Raw genomic sequence first — 17,341 nt, 5'->3', positions numbered from 1 at the left:
TGCATGGCACCAGGTGGGTCTCAGAGAGGTAGGCAAGCACCAGACCACACAGAACTCAGACTATAGACTTTATCCCCAGATTTTTGACTTTATGTTAAGAGCTATGGGGGCACAGGTGGGGGTGGTAAAAAGCAAAAGAGAGCAAACTGGGATAATGGAATGGTCTTCCAGAGCCCCAACTGTTGGCTCATTGACAGAGGCCCAGAAAGACACATCATCCTGGTGCATTCTCCTACCACTGACCAAGCCTCTGGACAGGTCCAGGTCAGTCATCACTGGGACCAAGGTCAGCCACAACCACACAGCATAGTGTTTGCTGAGCCCCTGGGGGTTGCTGATCTTTATGCCTTCCTTGGAAAGTGACAATCATGGCCATTCATTCAAAAGAAATTAAAAAAAAAATCTAAACAGCTAAGTGTCTAACCTAAATCATAAACACACAAGTAACCAAAGAGGTCACTAAGCCACCTCAAAACATATTCTGCTCCATAACCCATGTCCTTTCTGTTTTAGGCTCATAAGATTTCAGAAAACATGCACAGAACCAGAGTCTTCCATAAGGCAAAACAGCAGCTTAGGTGGGTGGGGTGTGTGCATGTGCAGACAAGTGTGCGAGCACAGTGTATGGGAGACGGCAGGCAGGGAGAATCCTTCTCTTTTGAAGTGCAAGTCTCCTATACTGAGCAGTTACCTCCCTCCTTAGTCTGCTTTGCCCCAAGACCCAGTTTTCTTCCTAAATACACAACAGACCCAACTGGCTATCATTATTATTTGGTTTTCATTGGTTTGTTTGTTTTTTTTAAAGATTTTATTTATTTATTTGAGAGAGAGAGTATGAGAGAGAGCAACCACATGAGAGGGGTGGGTCAGAGGGAGAAGCAGACCCCCTGCCAAGCAGGGAGCCCGATGCGGGACTCGATCCTAGGACCCTGGGATCATGACCTGAGCCGAAGGCAGATGCTTAACCATCTGAGCCACCCAGGCGCCCTGGTTTTCATTGGTTTTGAAAGAGACTTTAAAAATCTGGAGATCATTTAATATTTGGAACTAAGGAGTAAGATCAAAGCATTCGGTTTGAAGCCCAAGTGTACCTTATCTATCCTCTGTGTATCTCATCCTTTCTAAATATCCTCAGTCAACTCTATGGATCAAAGGCATTCATTGAACAAATGTCTACGGAGCAACTTCTTTGTATTATGAGACTCAGATGGGTCCTCATTCCTCAAGGGGCAAACAGCTCAACAGAAAATCAAGATTTTACCCTCATAAATTCTAAAGGATAATAAAGATGGTGGTAGGATGTGCTTCACTATTACATAAACAAAAACAGTTTAGCTATATTAACATATTTTCAGACACAAAATATTAAATATTAAAGCCAGAACACCATAGCATTAATCAGTGGCTTACTTTGGATTCTACAAAGACACCCCAAATGTGGGCATACACACTGGTGGCTGAGGTACAGAGGCCTGAAGTCTTACTAATTTCCTTTTATGTATAATCATCAAAATAAAGGTTGAGGAAATGTTCATAGCAGCTTTATTCATAATAGCACAAAACTGGAAACAGTCCAAATGTCCTTCAACAGGTGTAGGAACATGATACCTCCATACAATGAAGCATTACTCAACAATATAAAGGAAAAAACTATGCATACCCACAGCAACTTGGATGGATCTCAAGAGAATTATGCTGTGTGAAAAAAATCCAGTCCTACTGTACCATTTATATAACATCCTTTACACCACAAAATTATAAAGATAGAGAACAGCTTTGTGGTTGTCAGGGGTCAAGGAGGGGGAGAGAGTGGGGGAGAAGTGGCCATGACTACAAGAGTAGCATGATGGGTCCCTGTGACGAAAATGTTCCGTCTCGACTGTGGTGGTGGTCACACCAAACTACACACGTAATAAAACTGCACAGCGCACAGAAAACCCATATGCATAGACAAACACACAACACATAAAACTCTTAAAACTGTTGAAATCTGAATAAAGCTGGTGGATTGTATCAATGTCCATTTCCTGTCTGTGGAATTATGTGAGATGTTACCATTGGGGAAACTGGGTGAAGGATACATGGGAACTTTCCATATTGTTTCTTACAACTGCATGTGAATCTACTATTCTCTCAAAAATAAAAAAAAAATTTTTGAAATTCTGAGGATTAATGTGCTTAAAATGCAAAGATATAATCAAGAACTGTTAGCCATTAGATTCTAAATTCCGCAAGGACAGAGACTATGGCTTTTTGCTTATTACTATAATTCTAGCACATAGCAGAATGCCTTACACATACATAAATTACTTGTGGAACGAATGCAAGAAACTTGAAGATGTTCTGTAATAGCAGAAAAATTGAAAAAAGTTGAATATTCCACCAAAGAGGAATGGTTAGTACATTATGCTACTAACCACTTGTGGGAATATTATTCAGCCATTAAAACAAAGGGCTATAAAGACCATCAGTCCAGCAAGCAATATAGATACACAGTGACAGATGCCATTACCAAAACTGAGAACATAAACATTCCGATTGGAAGAAAATAAATGAAACAACAGTAATTGTATAAGGGGACTGGTGTTACAGATATGCTCTCCCTTACTTTTCCTTAGTACAGTTGTATTATTTTTATAATTTTAAAATAATACGATGACGGGCAAGAGCGAGATTGTGCCAAGACCTTTTCTAAATATCCCTTACCTGTTAATTTATCTTCATTATGAAATATACTATCAAAAGAAAAAATATATGTGTGGTTTATAAAGCATATAATTATAAAACTCTACCCAATACCCAATTTAAGAACTCAAACGTTACCAATGCTGTTTAAGTTCTATGTGGGCTCCCTAATCCAATCCCACTGTTCCTCCCCCAGAACTACTAATGGTTAATTTTGTTTGTAATGGTCTTGATTTCCTTGGTTTTACATGTATAAGTATCCCCAGACAACATAGGGAGTTTCACTTGTTTCTGAACTTTGGAAAATTGGGCATCATGCTATATACATTTTTCTACTAGTTTTTTCAGAAACAGAAAAAAAAATTAATTCTACTGAAAAGGACTACTGACTACATGTAGGACAATGAAGAAATCTAATTCCATGAAGGTCAGAATAGTAGTTGTAAAGAAGGACTTCCCAATCGGACAGGATGATCCCGGGAAACAGGAGTCAGAGCTGCTGATCCCTCAAAGCCCCTGGCTAGCTCCCCTTGGCCACCAAAGGCTGTTTCCGTTTACCCGCAGGTACCCTACAAACCTCATCAGTCCCTCAGCCGTGTGCCACATCAGGGCCGAGCAGCACCGGTGGGACAGGAAACAAGCAAGAGGTGAAACGGGCAGGGAAGACCTGTCAGTCAGTCGTCCCATTCAACTGGCAAATCCTTAAACAGTCAACAAGGACCTTGCCTCTGGAGGGGACAGCACAGAGCATAAAAGTTCCATGGCCGCTGACCTCATTATGTGACTACAGAGGGTCAACTTCGAGCCCAAAATTGTGGATTAAAAATAGAATTAAACATCACCTGAAAGTCTGTAGCTTTTTACACAATTTTTAAGTTTAGTATTTCAAACATCTTTTTCCAAATGCACAATTCCACGTTTCAAGGTCAGGCAAATGTTTTAACTTCATGAGAAAAATCTATATGTAGCATTATCAATACCGTCTTTTTAGAAGTCCCTAAATTAGAGCACAATTCAAAGCTGAGCATGTCTGCGCTTCATGCTATGAAGACTGCTGAATTTTCACTATAAAACCCCCAGGACTTTTTAGTCCAGTACATTTCAGCCAGACTTCTGGAGGCAGTTTTATTTATTCTGACAGGTTAAGACACTTCTAATTTCAATCATCTCTGAACCGACAAACAGGATTAGGAGACCTTGCCAGCAGCTGTGATCCATCGGGCCAGGGCGTGGTAACACAGGTGAGAGACAGAAAGGAAATGGGACAAGGGACACATGGCACCTGTTTTGCCAACAAAAGCAAATATCAGATTCTGCCTCATCCTTCCACCTGGCTGCCCAAGTATAGTAATAACCTTACAACCACCCGGTCTTTTCCAGGTCTTTTGAGCAGGGTCATGAAACTGGTAACCATAGACACATAGCAGCATTCATCAGAAACTCTATTTTATAAGACAGCAATGGAGGGGAGTGCTGTCTTTCGTATGAGTGCATTTCTTTTGTGCCCTTCCACAGTTGGCTGGCAGTTGGCCTACCTCCTGTGGATAGCAGGGAGGGTGGGTCAATTCTGGTTTAAACATGAACCCTAGGAGCTCAGTCACAGGAATGTTGCCTCCAGACTCGTCCTACTTGTCCTACTCGAAGTGGTCCAGGTTTTAGCACCACAGGGATCACCTGGGAGCTTGACAGAAATGCAGAATGCTAAGCCCCAACCCAGTCCTACAGAATCAGAATCCACATTTTAATCCCTAGGTGATTTCTTTGCATATTAGAATATGTGAAGCACTGGTTTAGAGTCAGAACTAGGGAATGACTTTTTTTTCCAATCGGAGAATGCAACTTGCACCATCATTTCTATAGAAAACATCTGAAGTGACATAAATTAGGTACAGGCATTATGGCTAGGATGATTAATAAGATAGGTTTCGGCTCTCAAACTGTTCTCTAATAAAGAGGCAGAGGAGCAGATACCAAGCAAATAATTTAACGTAAAATATGCTTAATATTATATAGCGATATAGGCAAGCACTGAAATGAAAATGTGACTCGCTTTGTTAACACTGACTTCCACAGTATACTAATATCATCGCTTCTGCCTACAGCAAACATGCCAAGGATTACAGTTTATGAATGGCTCAGATCTTGGGGATATTTCTATGAGGTTTGCCATGGATCATCGGATGAACCCCAGGTAGCTCATAGAAATCTAGGCACCTGGATTGAGCTTGAGTCTATCATTGCATATCAACACCCCTCCCCCCAAGTAGGGCTCCCAGCTCAGCAGGGAGCCTGCTTCTCCCTCTCCCCCCCAACTCGTGCACACCCACTTGCACATGCTCTCTAATAAACAGGTAAGAATCTCTCTTTTTAAAAAAGATTTTAATAATCAAGATGTTAATTAAATAATGTATAAATGCAAGGAAACATTTATTCTTGGCCTAAATTTCACTTTCTCAATTTAAGGCAGGTCCTCCTAGTCTAGATTCTCTTAGCACTCTGAATTTATCAGAATCACAATTACATGATTAGTTATATAATTATTATTAAATTTCTGTAAGGTCTCATAAGCTTTATAGAGGCAGGTATGAAAATCTGAATTATTTACCAGTCTATTGCTGGCCATTAAACTTAGCATCCTACCAGTTTAGTACCTAAAATTATATAAATGCTAAATGGACTACAGAAATGTAGAGAGTAATATCTCCAAGAATGTTTCCAGACTCAGAAAGGAATGCAAGACTTAACTGTGCAGCTGATTTAGAAAGACAAAGTACTTCTAGATATCGTGGTTCACGGGGGAAGAGCAATAAGCTGCAGAGATAGGAGACTTGAGCCTCCGTTTCTTTATCTGTAGGATGAGGAATGTATCAGCTGTTCTCTACTCAGAGGAATGAATTTTAAGTAATTAATCTGTAATAAGGGCCATGACCTAGAGATTCTCCTCCATCCTGTATTGCTATCAGGATTCATTTTCGTGAATGCTGCAGAATGGACTAATTGGGAGGGAAGGAAAAAACCACATACACAACCCAGCCAGAGAGTCAAGAAACACTGTCTGGTTCAGCCCTGGCTCTGCCACTGGCTAAGGAACGCTGGCCAGGCTGCCCTCCCAGGACTAGTTATACGGCAAGCCCTCAAGAACGACTTGCTACATGAACACATGAACGAGTGAACGAGCAAGTGAATGACGACCTCACAGGACGGCTGGGAAAGTGAAGGAGGAGTCGGACCAGTTTAAGAGCCTGTACACAGGTAACACGTTGGTCCTTTCCCCCTTCTCCATTTCTCACGGGGTTCATGATCTCTGCTGGTTACAAGGCTAGAGGCAAACAGATGGCTAGCTTAAAAGAAATACTCATGGGTATAAGGAGGTAAAAATAGCTCTTGAGAAAAAACCTGGTGCTCATTTGTCTTGCTGTTATATGTTATGACTTTTGCTTTTCATTTTTACTTATTCAAGATACTTATTACTCCAACGATCAGTTACATGATACAAATGCAAGAAAGCGGAGTAATTTTCAAAGCAGCTGATGAAGTGCTCTCCGGGCTGCGAGCAGCCTCCTACTGGGGCAGCTGGGGCAAGCCCACCACAGGCAGCCGCCAAGGGAGAAGCCACCAAGTCCACGCGAACCCAGGGAGGCGCACTGGGATTTCTGACCGGTGTGGGTTGGACAAGACAAGTGTTAGCTGGAAATACCTCTCACCTTCATTCCTTTTTTGGGCAGGTCCAATCTGAAGCCTAACCAACTACAAAGATTAAAGGAGGTAGCCGTGGGGTCAATTTTACACTTTATAAGAATTTAAAGCCAAATCTTTTCTGTTAAAAATCATTTTAAAAACGTATACTCTCCTGGTTTACTACATCTGCAAGCACAGAAAAAACATCTTACAGTTTAAGGGGCTCAGTGACCACTTGGAATATGGAACACGTCGGTATAAGAATCTCACAGCAGGTCTTGGATTCTGCCTAAAGTAAAATCATACCTAATATTCGCTCACCAATTTATTGTCTCCTATTTTTTCTGAAAATTCAACTATAGACCAAAATTTCATTACTCCAGTAAGTAGCTTAGGGTATTTTGGTTACAGTAAAGTAAGTCCCCAATTAAAAAACAAACAAACAAACAAATAAAAACCCAACAACAAAAACAACACTCCAGGGGCGCCTGGGTGGCTGAGTTGGTTAAGCGTCTGCCTTCAGCTCAGGTCATGATCCTGGGGTCCTGGGATCGAGCCCCATGTAGGACTCCCTGCTCAGCGGGGAACCTGCTTCTCCCTCTCCCTCTGCCTGCCACTCCCCCTGCTTGTGCTCTCTCTGATAAATACTTAAAAAGAAAAAAACACTCCAAACTGGAAAATATGAATTCCTCTTTTTGACTTAGGTTTTTGAAACTAACACATATAGATAAAATTAACATACAGCAATTCCCAAGCACTAAACTCAACTGTACCCTTAATTTAGGATACTTTAGAGTAACAGGGGGAAAAGAAAGTAAACCTAAGCTTGCTTTCAGATAGATTTCCTCAAGGGCCAAGTGCATCACCTTTGTTGCACATGAATACGTGGAGACAAAACCGATGATCAGTATCTAATATGACCTCTCTTCCTCTCACTGCTAACAAACCCCGAATTAACCCGATCTTGTCACATCCTATAAAATGTTAGTGTGCAGATATTTCACAACAGCTATTGTTCAACTTTCAGGAAACATGTAACTTCAGTTATGAAGTAAGTGCCAAGACAGTTTGCAAACACAAACAACAGTATAGGAACTTAGACACTTTGCTATGGAACATTAGAATTCAGCCACGAATGAGGTGCACAGTCACCAGCTCTAAATTCTAATACTCGATATATTTGGAAGGAAGAGAGAAGTCAAGGTACCCAGCATGACTGGCCATGGTACGGTTATTCTCTTGGCCAGAGGCATGGGGAGGAGTAGTAATTAGAGGGCTGGTGATTAGAGGCATGCCAGTCACATTCCTCCGCAGCAGAAGGGCTGCAAACACTCAACCCCAGCAGCCTGCGTGGCTTGTCAGTGGACACCCGGCCCCATAGTGTTTGTTGAACGTATGCAAGAGATTAAGCAGGACTTGTGAGATATTCAGACTGAGATACAATCATCTACAAATGGGTTTCCCTTAATACCGATCTAAAAATACTGGGACCTAAGCTCCCTGTTCAGGAAAACTGGGGGATGAAGGGGGATGGCGAATATCTGTGGATAGTAGAAAATGTGAAACATCAAAATGTTCATATCTCAGTGTCTATGACAGGACATCTAAACAAAATTGCTCACTGCACTGAAAACTTCAAGTAAAGCAAGGTTACTACTGCCATTAGAAAAAAAGATGTAGCTCACGACGAAATGTTGTGTCAGTCCAGTAAGTCTTTATGTCACACAGGTATTAATTCAACAGGACAGTAAACTTTTCCTGAGTGGAACAGGCTCTCCCGGTATATTGTGAGCTTTCTTTGGTAAGTAAAGCTTATCAATACAAAGGGAAAACTACCTTTCATTTAAGAGCTGCTAATCTATTCTGTTGAATTTCAACAACATATTGAGAATAACTATAAGTTCCCATCTGCATAACTGAATTTTCAACTCCTTCAATTAAGCATTTCTATTAACAGAAAATTCAATCCTTCACCACCACCAAGCCAGTTAAATGGAACACCTTACAGAAAGACCAGCTCCTGGAAACCCTGTTGCTGAATAATGAAATGTGCTACCAGGCACAGAGAGAATCTCTCAGTGGTTTCAGATTCTGGCTAAAAAAGCAGAAAGTGCTTTCTAGCTGGGCACTTTTCACACACCCTGGCTTCTTAACAATGAATTCATCAACTCCTCTAGTACCTCTTAATTCTGAAACAAGGTAGATGATCCAGATCGGTCTCTACCAGTTAATCATTTAGTTTTATATTCTAAAATTGGAACCTGGATAATTTGCCATGGCATACTACCATTTGGTATCTCAACTCTTAACTCTCAACAGCAAAATCTAGTACTCTTCTAGATTCGAAATTGGATTGATTCTCTTTACGCTATTATAGTAATTTGGATTTCACGTTGCTGGGTCTATTTCAGAATGTGAATTTGTTTACTGGAGTTGACAATTTACACTGAGTTTCTGGCAGATTACAATTACTTCCTTCAAATATGATCGGAGGAGGTGAAGAAAGCTATATTTTGACGGGAAGGCTAAGACAAACAGTGGACTTCGGCTAAAAATACTCTCACCTTCCTTTTATGCAAAGGTCATGGTTTTAGTAAAAGCAGTAGAAATAAGGAATATGTGTTTTGAATGCAAATACTAATACATCTTTCATTTCTTCTATGGAGCTAAAAAAAAATGTCAGTGAAGAAGTTGCATTTGGTGCTGACCACAGTGAACAGTCAACACGTTATTTCCAACTTAAAGTAATTCTGTACTTCTTATCAGATGCCATCATTCATTATGGTGCAGATATTCCTGCTTACTGTTTTAGAACATAAAAGGTCTTGGCATAGAGCAAAGTTTCTCAACCTTGACACCACTGACAACTGGGGCCTGGTAATCCCTTGCTGTGGGGCTGTCCCCGTGCACTGTAGGATGTTTTCGGCAGCAACCCAAGCCTCTAGATGCCAGTAGCACCCTTCTGGTCAACTGTGACAACCCAATAGGTCTCCAGATGTTTCCAAATGTCCCCCAGGAAGCCAAATCAACCTCATGTTGAGAGCTCCTGGCACAGAGTTTAAACTAGCCAACTAGTGACACAAGAAGGAGACTTAAACTTTCTTATTCTTTTCAATGACACTTCCGTAGTTGCAGATCCCAAATCCTTTGTCAAATGACCAGAGTTTATTTTCTGTGAGTAGCAACAACAAAAATCCAATTTCAGTTTTATGTATAACTGAAAATGTTTTAACTTCAGCAATCTGACAAACTTTTAATCTTTTTGTTTAAAACGTTTAAATTTGAAGTTATGACTTTTAACTTTATAACTAGTTAATGGAAATGAATCTTCATATCTTTACCGAGGGCCAAACCTATGTCAACTGAGGAAAGCCGTTTCTGCTAGTTTCAAAAGATCTACTCCCTGCAATCTCAGATCTGCCCTTGGAGAGGAGAGGAGGAAGAAAGCAGCCCCTGGTGCGGAGGATCTACTTCAGAGCTCAGGGCTCTTTGCCACAATGTCAAGTATCTGATAGTAAGTCCCTGCTGAGAGCGCCACTTCTTAGAAAAGATCCTCCTTCTCTGATATAACTGGCTTTCTTCTTTATTCAAAAGATCCATTAACATTGGGCGCCTGGGTGGCTCAGTCATTGGGTGTCTGCCTTCGGCTCAGGTCATGATCCCAGGGTCCTGGGATCCAGCCTCACATCGGGCTCCCTGCTCCGCGGGAAGCCTGCTTCTCCTTCTCCCACTCCCCCTGCTTGTGTTCCTGCTCTCGCTCTCTCTCTCTCTGTCAAATAAATAAATAAAATCTTAAAAAAAAAAAAAAGATCCATTAACATTAATTTTAGAAAAAGCTGCTTTTGCACATTAACTACTAGTTCTGTCTTGGGATAGTTTGTTGTTAAAAAAAAAAAAAAAGCGGATTATTTATTGTTTCAGAGACTGACCTGAAATGGAAACATACCTCCTAATTCATTTGATCAAATTTCTCCAAAGGATGTGGGGCCCTAAATCCACGAATAGTCAGAACATTTCTATATATACATGTAGCTACAGATATGCTTCTACGTTATGGAAAATGGATGCTCACTTTGCCAATTTTCTACTCTTTGGCCTTGCAAATGCCACTCTGATGTGCAGCCTTATAGGGAATGAGAATTTGGAGACAGAGATTGATCATTTAATTTTCTTTTTTTTAAAATGCTTCCCAAGAGAATGAGAGCCAAATTATTAGGTTTATTCCTCCAATTTCTATGGAAACAATGCTTGGTCCTCCTGTTAACTCTTGCAGTTGAGTTTACTTAGATTTAAAGATAGTTGTTAAAGTTTGTGATTTGTTTAATAATAGTCTTTTGAATTCTTGAATAATCATGGCTCATTTATCATACTCTAATTTAGACACAAGAAAGCCAGTTAAAGGCAGGTGTATGAAAATGCCTCCTAGCTCAGTCTTATGCACCTACAGAAGAAAAATGCATGTGCACACACAGACACACAACAGTCTTTCCAACAAGAGCACAAATGAAAATGTTTGGTACGTCTCATGCACTGCTGTCCTCCAGGCAAAAGGAATGAAAGCAACTAGAACCCTGAGAAGAACAGCCCCTGGAAGTTACTAACAGCTTATCAAATATAAAGATAACAGATACCTACCATCAAAACTGCCTTGCTCAGAAGCAAGGTGCAACAGCTGATTGTATGTTTCAACTGAAGGCTGATAAACAAAGACTCCAGAATTGAAGCAGTCAGGCCACCCTGGGTCTGGTGCCGCCGACAATTCTTCTCTCTCAAAAAGATCATCAATATTTGCTAGGACCTAATTTAAAGGGGGGGAGGTAGGTGGGAGGGAAAGCATTACAAAAATGTTCTGCCCCAGCATACTCCTCCTAGGTTCTAAGTTATCCCACACAAACGATGCAGTCTGCTGCTGATCTTAACCATTCAGATGACAGCTGTAAAGTAGCCTGGGCTTACTCTCCTTCATCACCTGATGCTTTCAATAAGTGGTTTTATCTGAACTGTACCGTCAAGTCTTGAGAGCATTCCTCAAATGCCTAACTGGCCTCAGTTACTATCTACATCTTTCCAGTCATCAAAGCCACACTCACCAGAGTATCTGCATCCATGAACACACATTTTGAATACTGTGTAAGTGACCAGCAATGGAGTTTAGTTAGTGTGACACCCAACTCAGGCCTTTTCATTAAGGTTAGGTGCGCAGAATCACCACTGTCCAAGACGTCTACTGTGATGACTTCATCAAAGACTGTCTCTAAAACTTTTCTGCCAAAATAAAATCCAGAAAACAGCATTTAGTGTCTTTTCAGATAAGTAACAAGTAACCCATCTAATATAAAATTGTATTCTTATTAGTCTACCCACCAATTACTAGAGCAATCTGTTACTTTGATACAGTACAATCTCTTAAATAGGTGGTCTTAATTTACTTCAGGCCAAACTGTATCAATTTGTATGTGCAGCTAACTTCACTAATAAAAATTGCTTTGGTGAGGATGAAATACTTGTACTAAACATTATTATAGCAGAACTCTTCTATTTTTATTTATTTTATCACTGGATACCAGGCAAATTACAGAAACCACCTGTCAAAATGTGACTCCCATTTTGAAAGAGCACATCTTTACAACAACCTATGTATTTAACAATGATATTTCATTAGAACTGAGTCTTGCTGATTACTGCATGTTTTTACAAATGATGCTAAGTGCATATAATACCTGCAACGAAGCCTATAACTAATCATTTTTGATAAAGCAGTTTACATAGAGCTATGCATCCCAAAGGATGTTCAAAGACTCAGTTATTTGGTTGCCAATTTTTAGAATCGAATATAACCAACACTTACAGTATGCTTAGCACTTCTGACATGATGATTCACTTTGGTTTGTGAGGTGCAACACTTCTCCAGGCCCAAAATTAAGTCAAGATTTATTTTAGAAAGCAATCTTGAGGTGGGTTAAGTGGGGGTATACTTAGGTAAAACACTAAGCTCAGCACAGCATGTGATAAAGACATCATCATTGAAAGTTTATAACAAAATGAAACATGCAGAACAAAACTGGCATTGTATTATCTGTCCCCAAGCTGTAGAAAAAGATGTTCCAATTCACACAGTAAATATGATCTTTTTGAAAATAAATGGTCACTGGAGTCATTTACCACAGTAAAAGGGGATCTAAGACTACATCTGTTTTCTTGCACACATCCTCACTAAACAGACTACAAATTAGGATGTACACATTAGGAAAGTCTTTTTAGCATTTTCCTAAATTACCCTTTATAAATAAGGTTATTAGCATGTGAGAAATATCTAGCTATATATAGAGGTTCTTGGCATGTGCTTATATTTCTTATAAAAAGTCACAAAAAAGGGCACTTTCAATTTCTAAGATGGATAGAAAACAAAAATAAACACCATACAGAGCTGCTAATGTGCCCAGATATTTTTGTAGTATTAGGATCTAGGTGGTTCAATCAAATACTTCCAAGTTTAATACCAACAAATCAAAGTGAACTAACACAATCAACAAGCAGTGTGTGTCCCCCCTGCCCCATCTCTACCCCGGGGTGCTCTCTTACACAATCCCTAGTTCAGAAAGCCCTGGCAAATATTCTAGCCTATTAAATGATAAATAAAGAACTTTAGGTTACAAGTGCCAACTGACAGTGGAGAAAACTGCTACTTACTTTCAGTCACCTGAAGTTTCCCTGGTTGGAAACAGGAAAAAAAGTAGCCCCTGCTGCATTTTGGGAAAGGAATACAAGTGAAGTGTGACCACATAAAATGAATGCCTGGACTAAAACATTCACTCAGGTCATCCTAGAGGACCTGCTTACAGGAGAGTCCTTCTCACAGCTGGAACCAATAAGAGCATGGGTCAGAACAGCACCTTCCAGAAGGGAGCTCAGCTGGAATAGCTCCTAAGAGCTAGAAGAGGTTGATCCAGAAATCCTTCATCCAGCAATTCTAATCTTTCTCCACCTAGTGCTCAACCCCTGGAAAGGGGATGGCCTCAACACCCAGTGATACCAGAAATGGGATAAAGATGTCAGAGCCCACCAACAGACAGGCAGGAGGTCCTCACCTCATGGAGTCTGAGACCTGCGGAGTGGCAAGCACGGCCAGCTTCCTGGTGGTCCTGTGCTGTTTCAGAGACGAGCCCAGGACCAGAGCTCCTTTGGCGTAGGCATCGTTTGTGGTCAGTGTCACGAAGGCCTGATCTTAATACAAAGAGAAAGAAAAAAAACCACACTCATTACAATATCCTACCCGGAAAAAAGCTACCTCAGGACCCTTTTCAACCACTAATTTGGCAAAAACAGCTCCTCTGAGATCAACTTGCTCTATTAATAAAGGAGCAGCCTCTTTGGGAGTGGGGCAAGAACCCAAGTGCCCACTTTAAGAATGATTCAAGACCATTCTTTAGCAGAAACATCTCTGGCAATCTCCAACAGGCTGATTAAGCTTTAAAAATTAAATCCAATTTAGGCTCTCTCTTTGCTTAGAGGACCCCTTTCAAGATTTCTTATAGGGCTGGTTTCGTGTTTGCAAATTCCTTTAGTTTTTGTTTGTCCTGGAAGCTTTTTATCTCTCCTTCAATTTTCAATGATAGCCTAGCTGGATATAGTATTCTTGGCTGCATATTTTTCTCATTTAGTGCTCTGAATATATCCTGCCAGTCCTTTCTGGCCTGCCAGGTGTCTGTTTATAGCAGCAATGTCCACAATAGCCAAACTGTGGAAAGAGCCAAGATGTCCATCGACAGATGAATGGATAAAGAAGATGTGGCATATATATATACAATGGAATATTATGCAGCCATCAAAAGGAATGAGATCTTGCCATTTGCAATGACGTGGATGGAACTGGAGGGTATTATGCTGAGCGAAATAAGTCAAACAGAGAAAGACATGTATCATATGGCCTCACTGATATGAGGAATTCTTAATCTCAGGAAACAAACTGAGGGTTGCTGGAGTGGAGGGTGGCGTGGAAGGGATGGGGTGACTGGGTGATAGACACTGGGGAGGGTACGTGCTCTGGTAAGCGCTGTGAATTGTGCAAGACTTTTGAATCTCAGATCTGTACCTCTGAAACAAATAATGCAATATATGTTAAGAAAAAAAAAAAGAAGAAGGTAGCAGGAGGGGAAGAATGAAGGGGGGGAAATCGGAGGGGTAGATGAACCATGAGAGACAATGGACTCTGAAAAACAAACTGAGGGTTCTAGAGGGGAGGGAGGTGGGAGGATGGGTTAGCCTGGTGATGGGTATTGAGGAGGGCACGTTCTGCATGGAGCACTGGGTGTTATGCACAAACAATGAATCATGGAACACTACATCTAAAACTAATGATGTAATGTATGGGGATTAACATAACAATAAAAAATTAAAAAAAAATTAAATCCAATTTAGAGTCTGAACACGCAAAATTCTCAGATTAAATAGCAGCTTAACACCAGAAGGTGAACCTCAGGTAATTAACAGGTGGTAATGAACTCAAGAAGTACATTTTTTGTTTCCTACAAGTATTTTCAGGCAAGCACAAATCCAACGAATGACCTCAACGGAGAGCATCTGAAAGCTGAGGCCATATTCTTCATTCTGATGCTTAGGCTTCTGCCAAGCCTCAGGCTTCCTATATTGTTTCCTCAACCTGCAGCAAAGGCACCCACACCACCCACCACATCTCAACAGTCACTTGGAGTGTCTGCTCAAATATCACCTCCATGGACAGGCCTTCCCTCCTTACTGCTTCTATCTAAACAGCAGCCAATCAGTGTTAATCGGATCTTAGGGAGCACCTCAAAAGTGCTAACAAACCCGCCTCCTTTTTCTTGGAGAAGCAAGCAGCATCCCCTACCCTGTACCCTGGGTCCCCCAACACACACACACACACACACACACACACACTCAATAATCCCTCCGTTGCCAGAAGGGAAGGCAAACACATGGATTATTCTTCCTACTGAACAAGCCCCACCCTCCCAAGACCACCAGCCCTGCCTTTAGGATTTCTCCAGTTCTTCCCCGGAACGAGTCTGAGGTCCACTCTATCTCTGAGGGGATTTTAGCAAGGCAGTGGGCATCCAAATGTACAAGATACTTAGGATCAAACACTGGCAGGGGTCACTTGGGGGCACTGTTGCCCAACCAAGGAGCTGGGACATTTTGTCATGAAGTCACGCTCTTTCTCATTTTCCCTTTGCCTGTTTTCCGATGTGGAGGCTGGAGGCAGAGTGAATTCCATTGAGAAGCCAGAGAAAGTTGTAGGCTGTCAGGGAGGCTACTGCATGTGCTGGACCCTCTTCCTGAACAGGATCGCTATTAAGCTGTAGAAACACTGGTGTTCCCCACCCTTCAAGGGCCACCGGCTTCCCAGCTAGTCACAATCTAGGAAAGCTCAGAACAATGACACCTGTCATTTGACATGCCCATCAATCTCTGCCTTTACTTGTTTCTTCAACCCATCACAAGATGGCAACATTTCAGACAGTCTGCCCCAAGAGTATTTAATCTGGGGGATAAGGACTAATGTTTTAACTCAAGGGGAACCTGGATAAAAGTTTAACAAGATAAACAGGACTCAAGGATTTCAGGAAGCAAGGTTATGGATGCTATCCGAGATGGAAGTAGGGGACAGGACAGATGCTTAGGAACATACGCTGGAACACCCAGCAAACATTACAAAAGAACGGGAAAGACCAATGACAGCTGGGTAAAATACAGCAACTCCGGGTGCATCTGCAATCTTTCGGCAGTTCAGTTGCTCTCATAACCGCGCTATCGGCCTCAACAACCTCGGAAGGACCAGGTATCTCCGAGCTGCCCCTTCTCGGGGCAGATTCGACCCCTGCAACAAGTGGGCCGGCGCACGCCCACCGCATGCGGCCCGCTCCCCTGGGGCGCTCGCCCGGCTCTGGCTTTCAGCAACCCGGCCCCAAAGGCCTAAAAATAGGCTCGGCGTGGCGGCCAGCGCCCCGGCGGCCGGTAAAGGGGCCGGGCCGGGGCCGCCGGCGTCCCCACCTCGAGGCCGGCCCTTCCCGGCGATCCTGCTTGCGGGGGGCGGGGGCGGCCGCCGAGCGATCCCGCCGCGCCCCAGGGCTCGGGACAGGCGCCCCCGGGGGCCGGCTCCCCACCCCCACCCGGCCCCGCCGCAGCCGCCCCGCCCGCCCTTCACGGTGAGAGCAGGAGGAAGGGCACGGAGACGGAAGCAGGAACGGGGGCTTGGGCAGAGGGCCCAGGTGCCGCCAGGCTGCCCCCCACGACAGCGTCCCGGGTTCCCGGCCGCAGCTCCGGCCTCGGGGGCGGCGGGGCAGCGGCTGACGCAGGAAGCTGCACGCCCGACTGCAGCCAGCCCGTAACTTTGCGGCGGTCTCCGTCCTGCCAGGAACTCCCCCGGGGCTGCGGGGCGGGAGGAGGCGCGGGGAGGCAGCGCGGGGCGCGGAGCCGGAGGTCCGGGGCGGGGGGGCGGCGCGTACCTGTCATGCTGCTGCCGGGAGGGGCGGGCGGCCGCCGCTGCCGCAGGTTGGGGCTGGGAGAAGCCGGGCGCCGGGAAGGAGCGCGTCCCGGGAGGAGGCGCGGCGGGAGCGGAGCGTGGGCCCGGAGCGCTCTTATAGCGGCCGTCACGTGGCCGCGCACGCTCCCGGCGCCCGCCGGCATCCTCCCCGCTGAGCGGCGGCGGGGCGGCCGCGCCGGGTCTGTCCCAAGCCCTCCGCCCGCGAGGCTGGGCTCGGGTCCAGCTGCCGAGGGGCGCCTGCCCGGGGCCTCGCGCTTCCGCATCCCCCCAAACCGGGGATTTGGAACGGAACTTTGGGGGCAGAGCGTGGCACCAGCAGGACAAACTCCTGAAGGGGCCAAGGGTTAGAGAACCCTAAAAAACAAAACCCCAGATCGTTTTAGTGACGGTAATTCACTTGAACTGTTTGAAATAAACAAAGCTTAAATTTCACTCCTTGCACCTGGAATTACAAAT

General features: G+C 43.4%; 1 protein-coding gene across 1 annotated transcript in view; it reads right to left on the bottom strand.

Annotated features, from left to right (window-relative positions):
* Positions 1-16,972, bottom strand: part of GYG1 (glycogenin 1) — a 33,867-nt gene extending 16,895 nt beyond the window's left edge. Inside the window, exons 1-4 of the mRNA XM_034996504.1 lie at positions 16,848-16,972; positions 13,452-13,587; positions 11,454-11,628; positions 10,999-11,161 (exon numbers count right to left, since the gene is read on the bottom strand). Of these exons, the coding sequence (XP_034852395.1) occupies positions 10,999-11,161; positions 11,454-11,628; positions 13,452-13,587; positions 16,848-16,854 (481 nt within the window). The 5' untranslated portion in view covers positions 16,855-16,972. The remainder of the gene's footprint in view (positions 1-10,998; positions 11,162-11,453; positions 11,629-13,451; positions 13,588-16,847) is intronic.
* Positions 16,973-17,341: the final 369 nt, after the last annotated feature.

The sequence above is a fragment of the Mirounga leonina genome, unplaced genomic scaffold, assembly GCF_011800145.1.
Source record: "Mirounga leonina isolate KUSES-001 unplaced genomic scaffold, KU_Mleo_1.0 Mir_115, whole genome shotgun sequence".
Taxonomy (NCBI): Eukaryota; Metazoa; Chordata; class Mammalia; order Carnivora; family Phocidae; genus Mirounga; species Mirounga leonina.
Note: the sequence above shows the minus strand (reverse complement) of the source record. Positions and strands in the feature narration are given on the sequence as shown.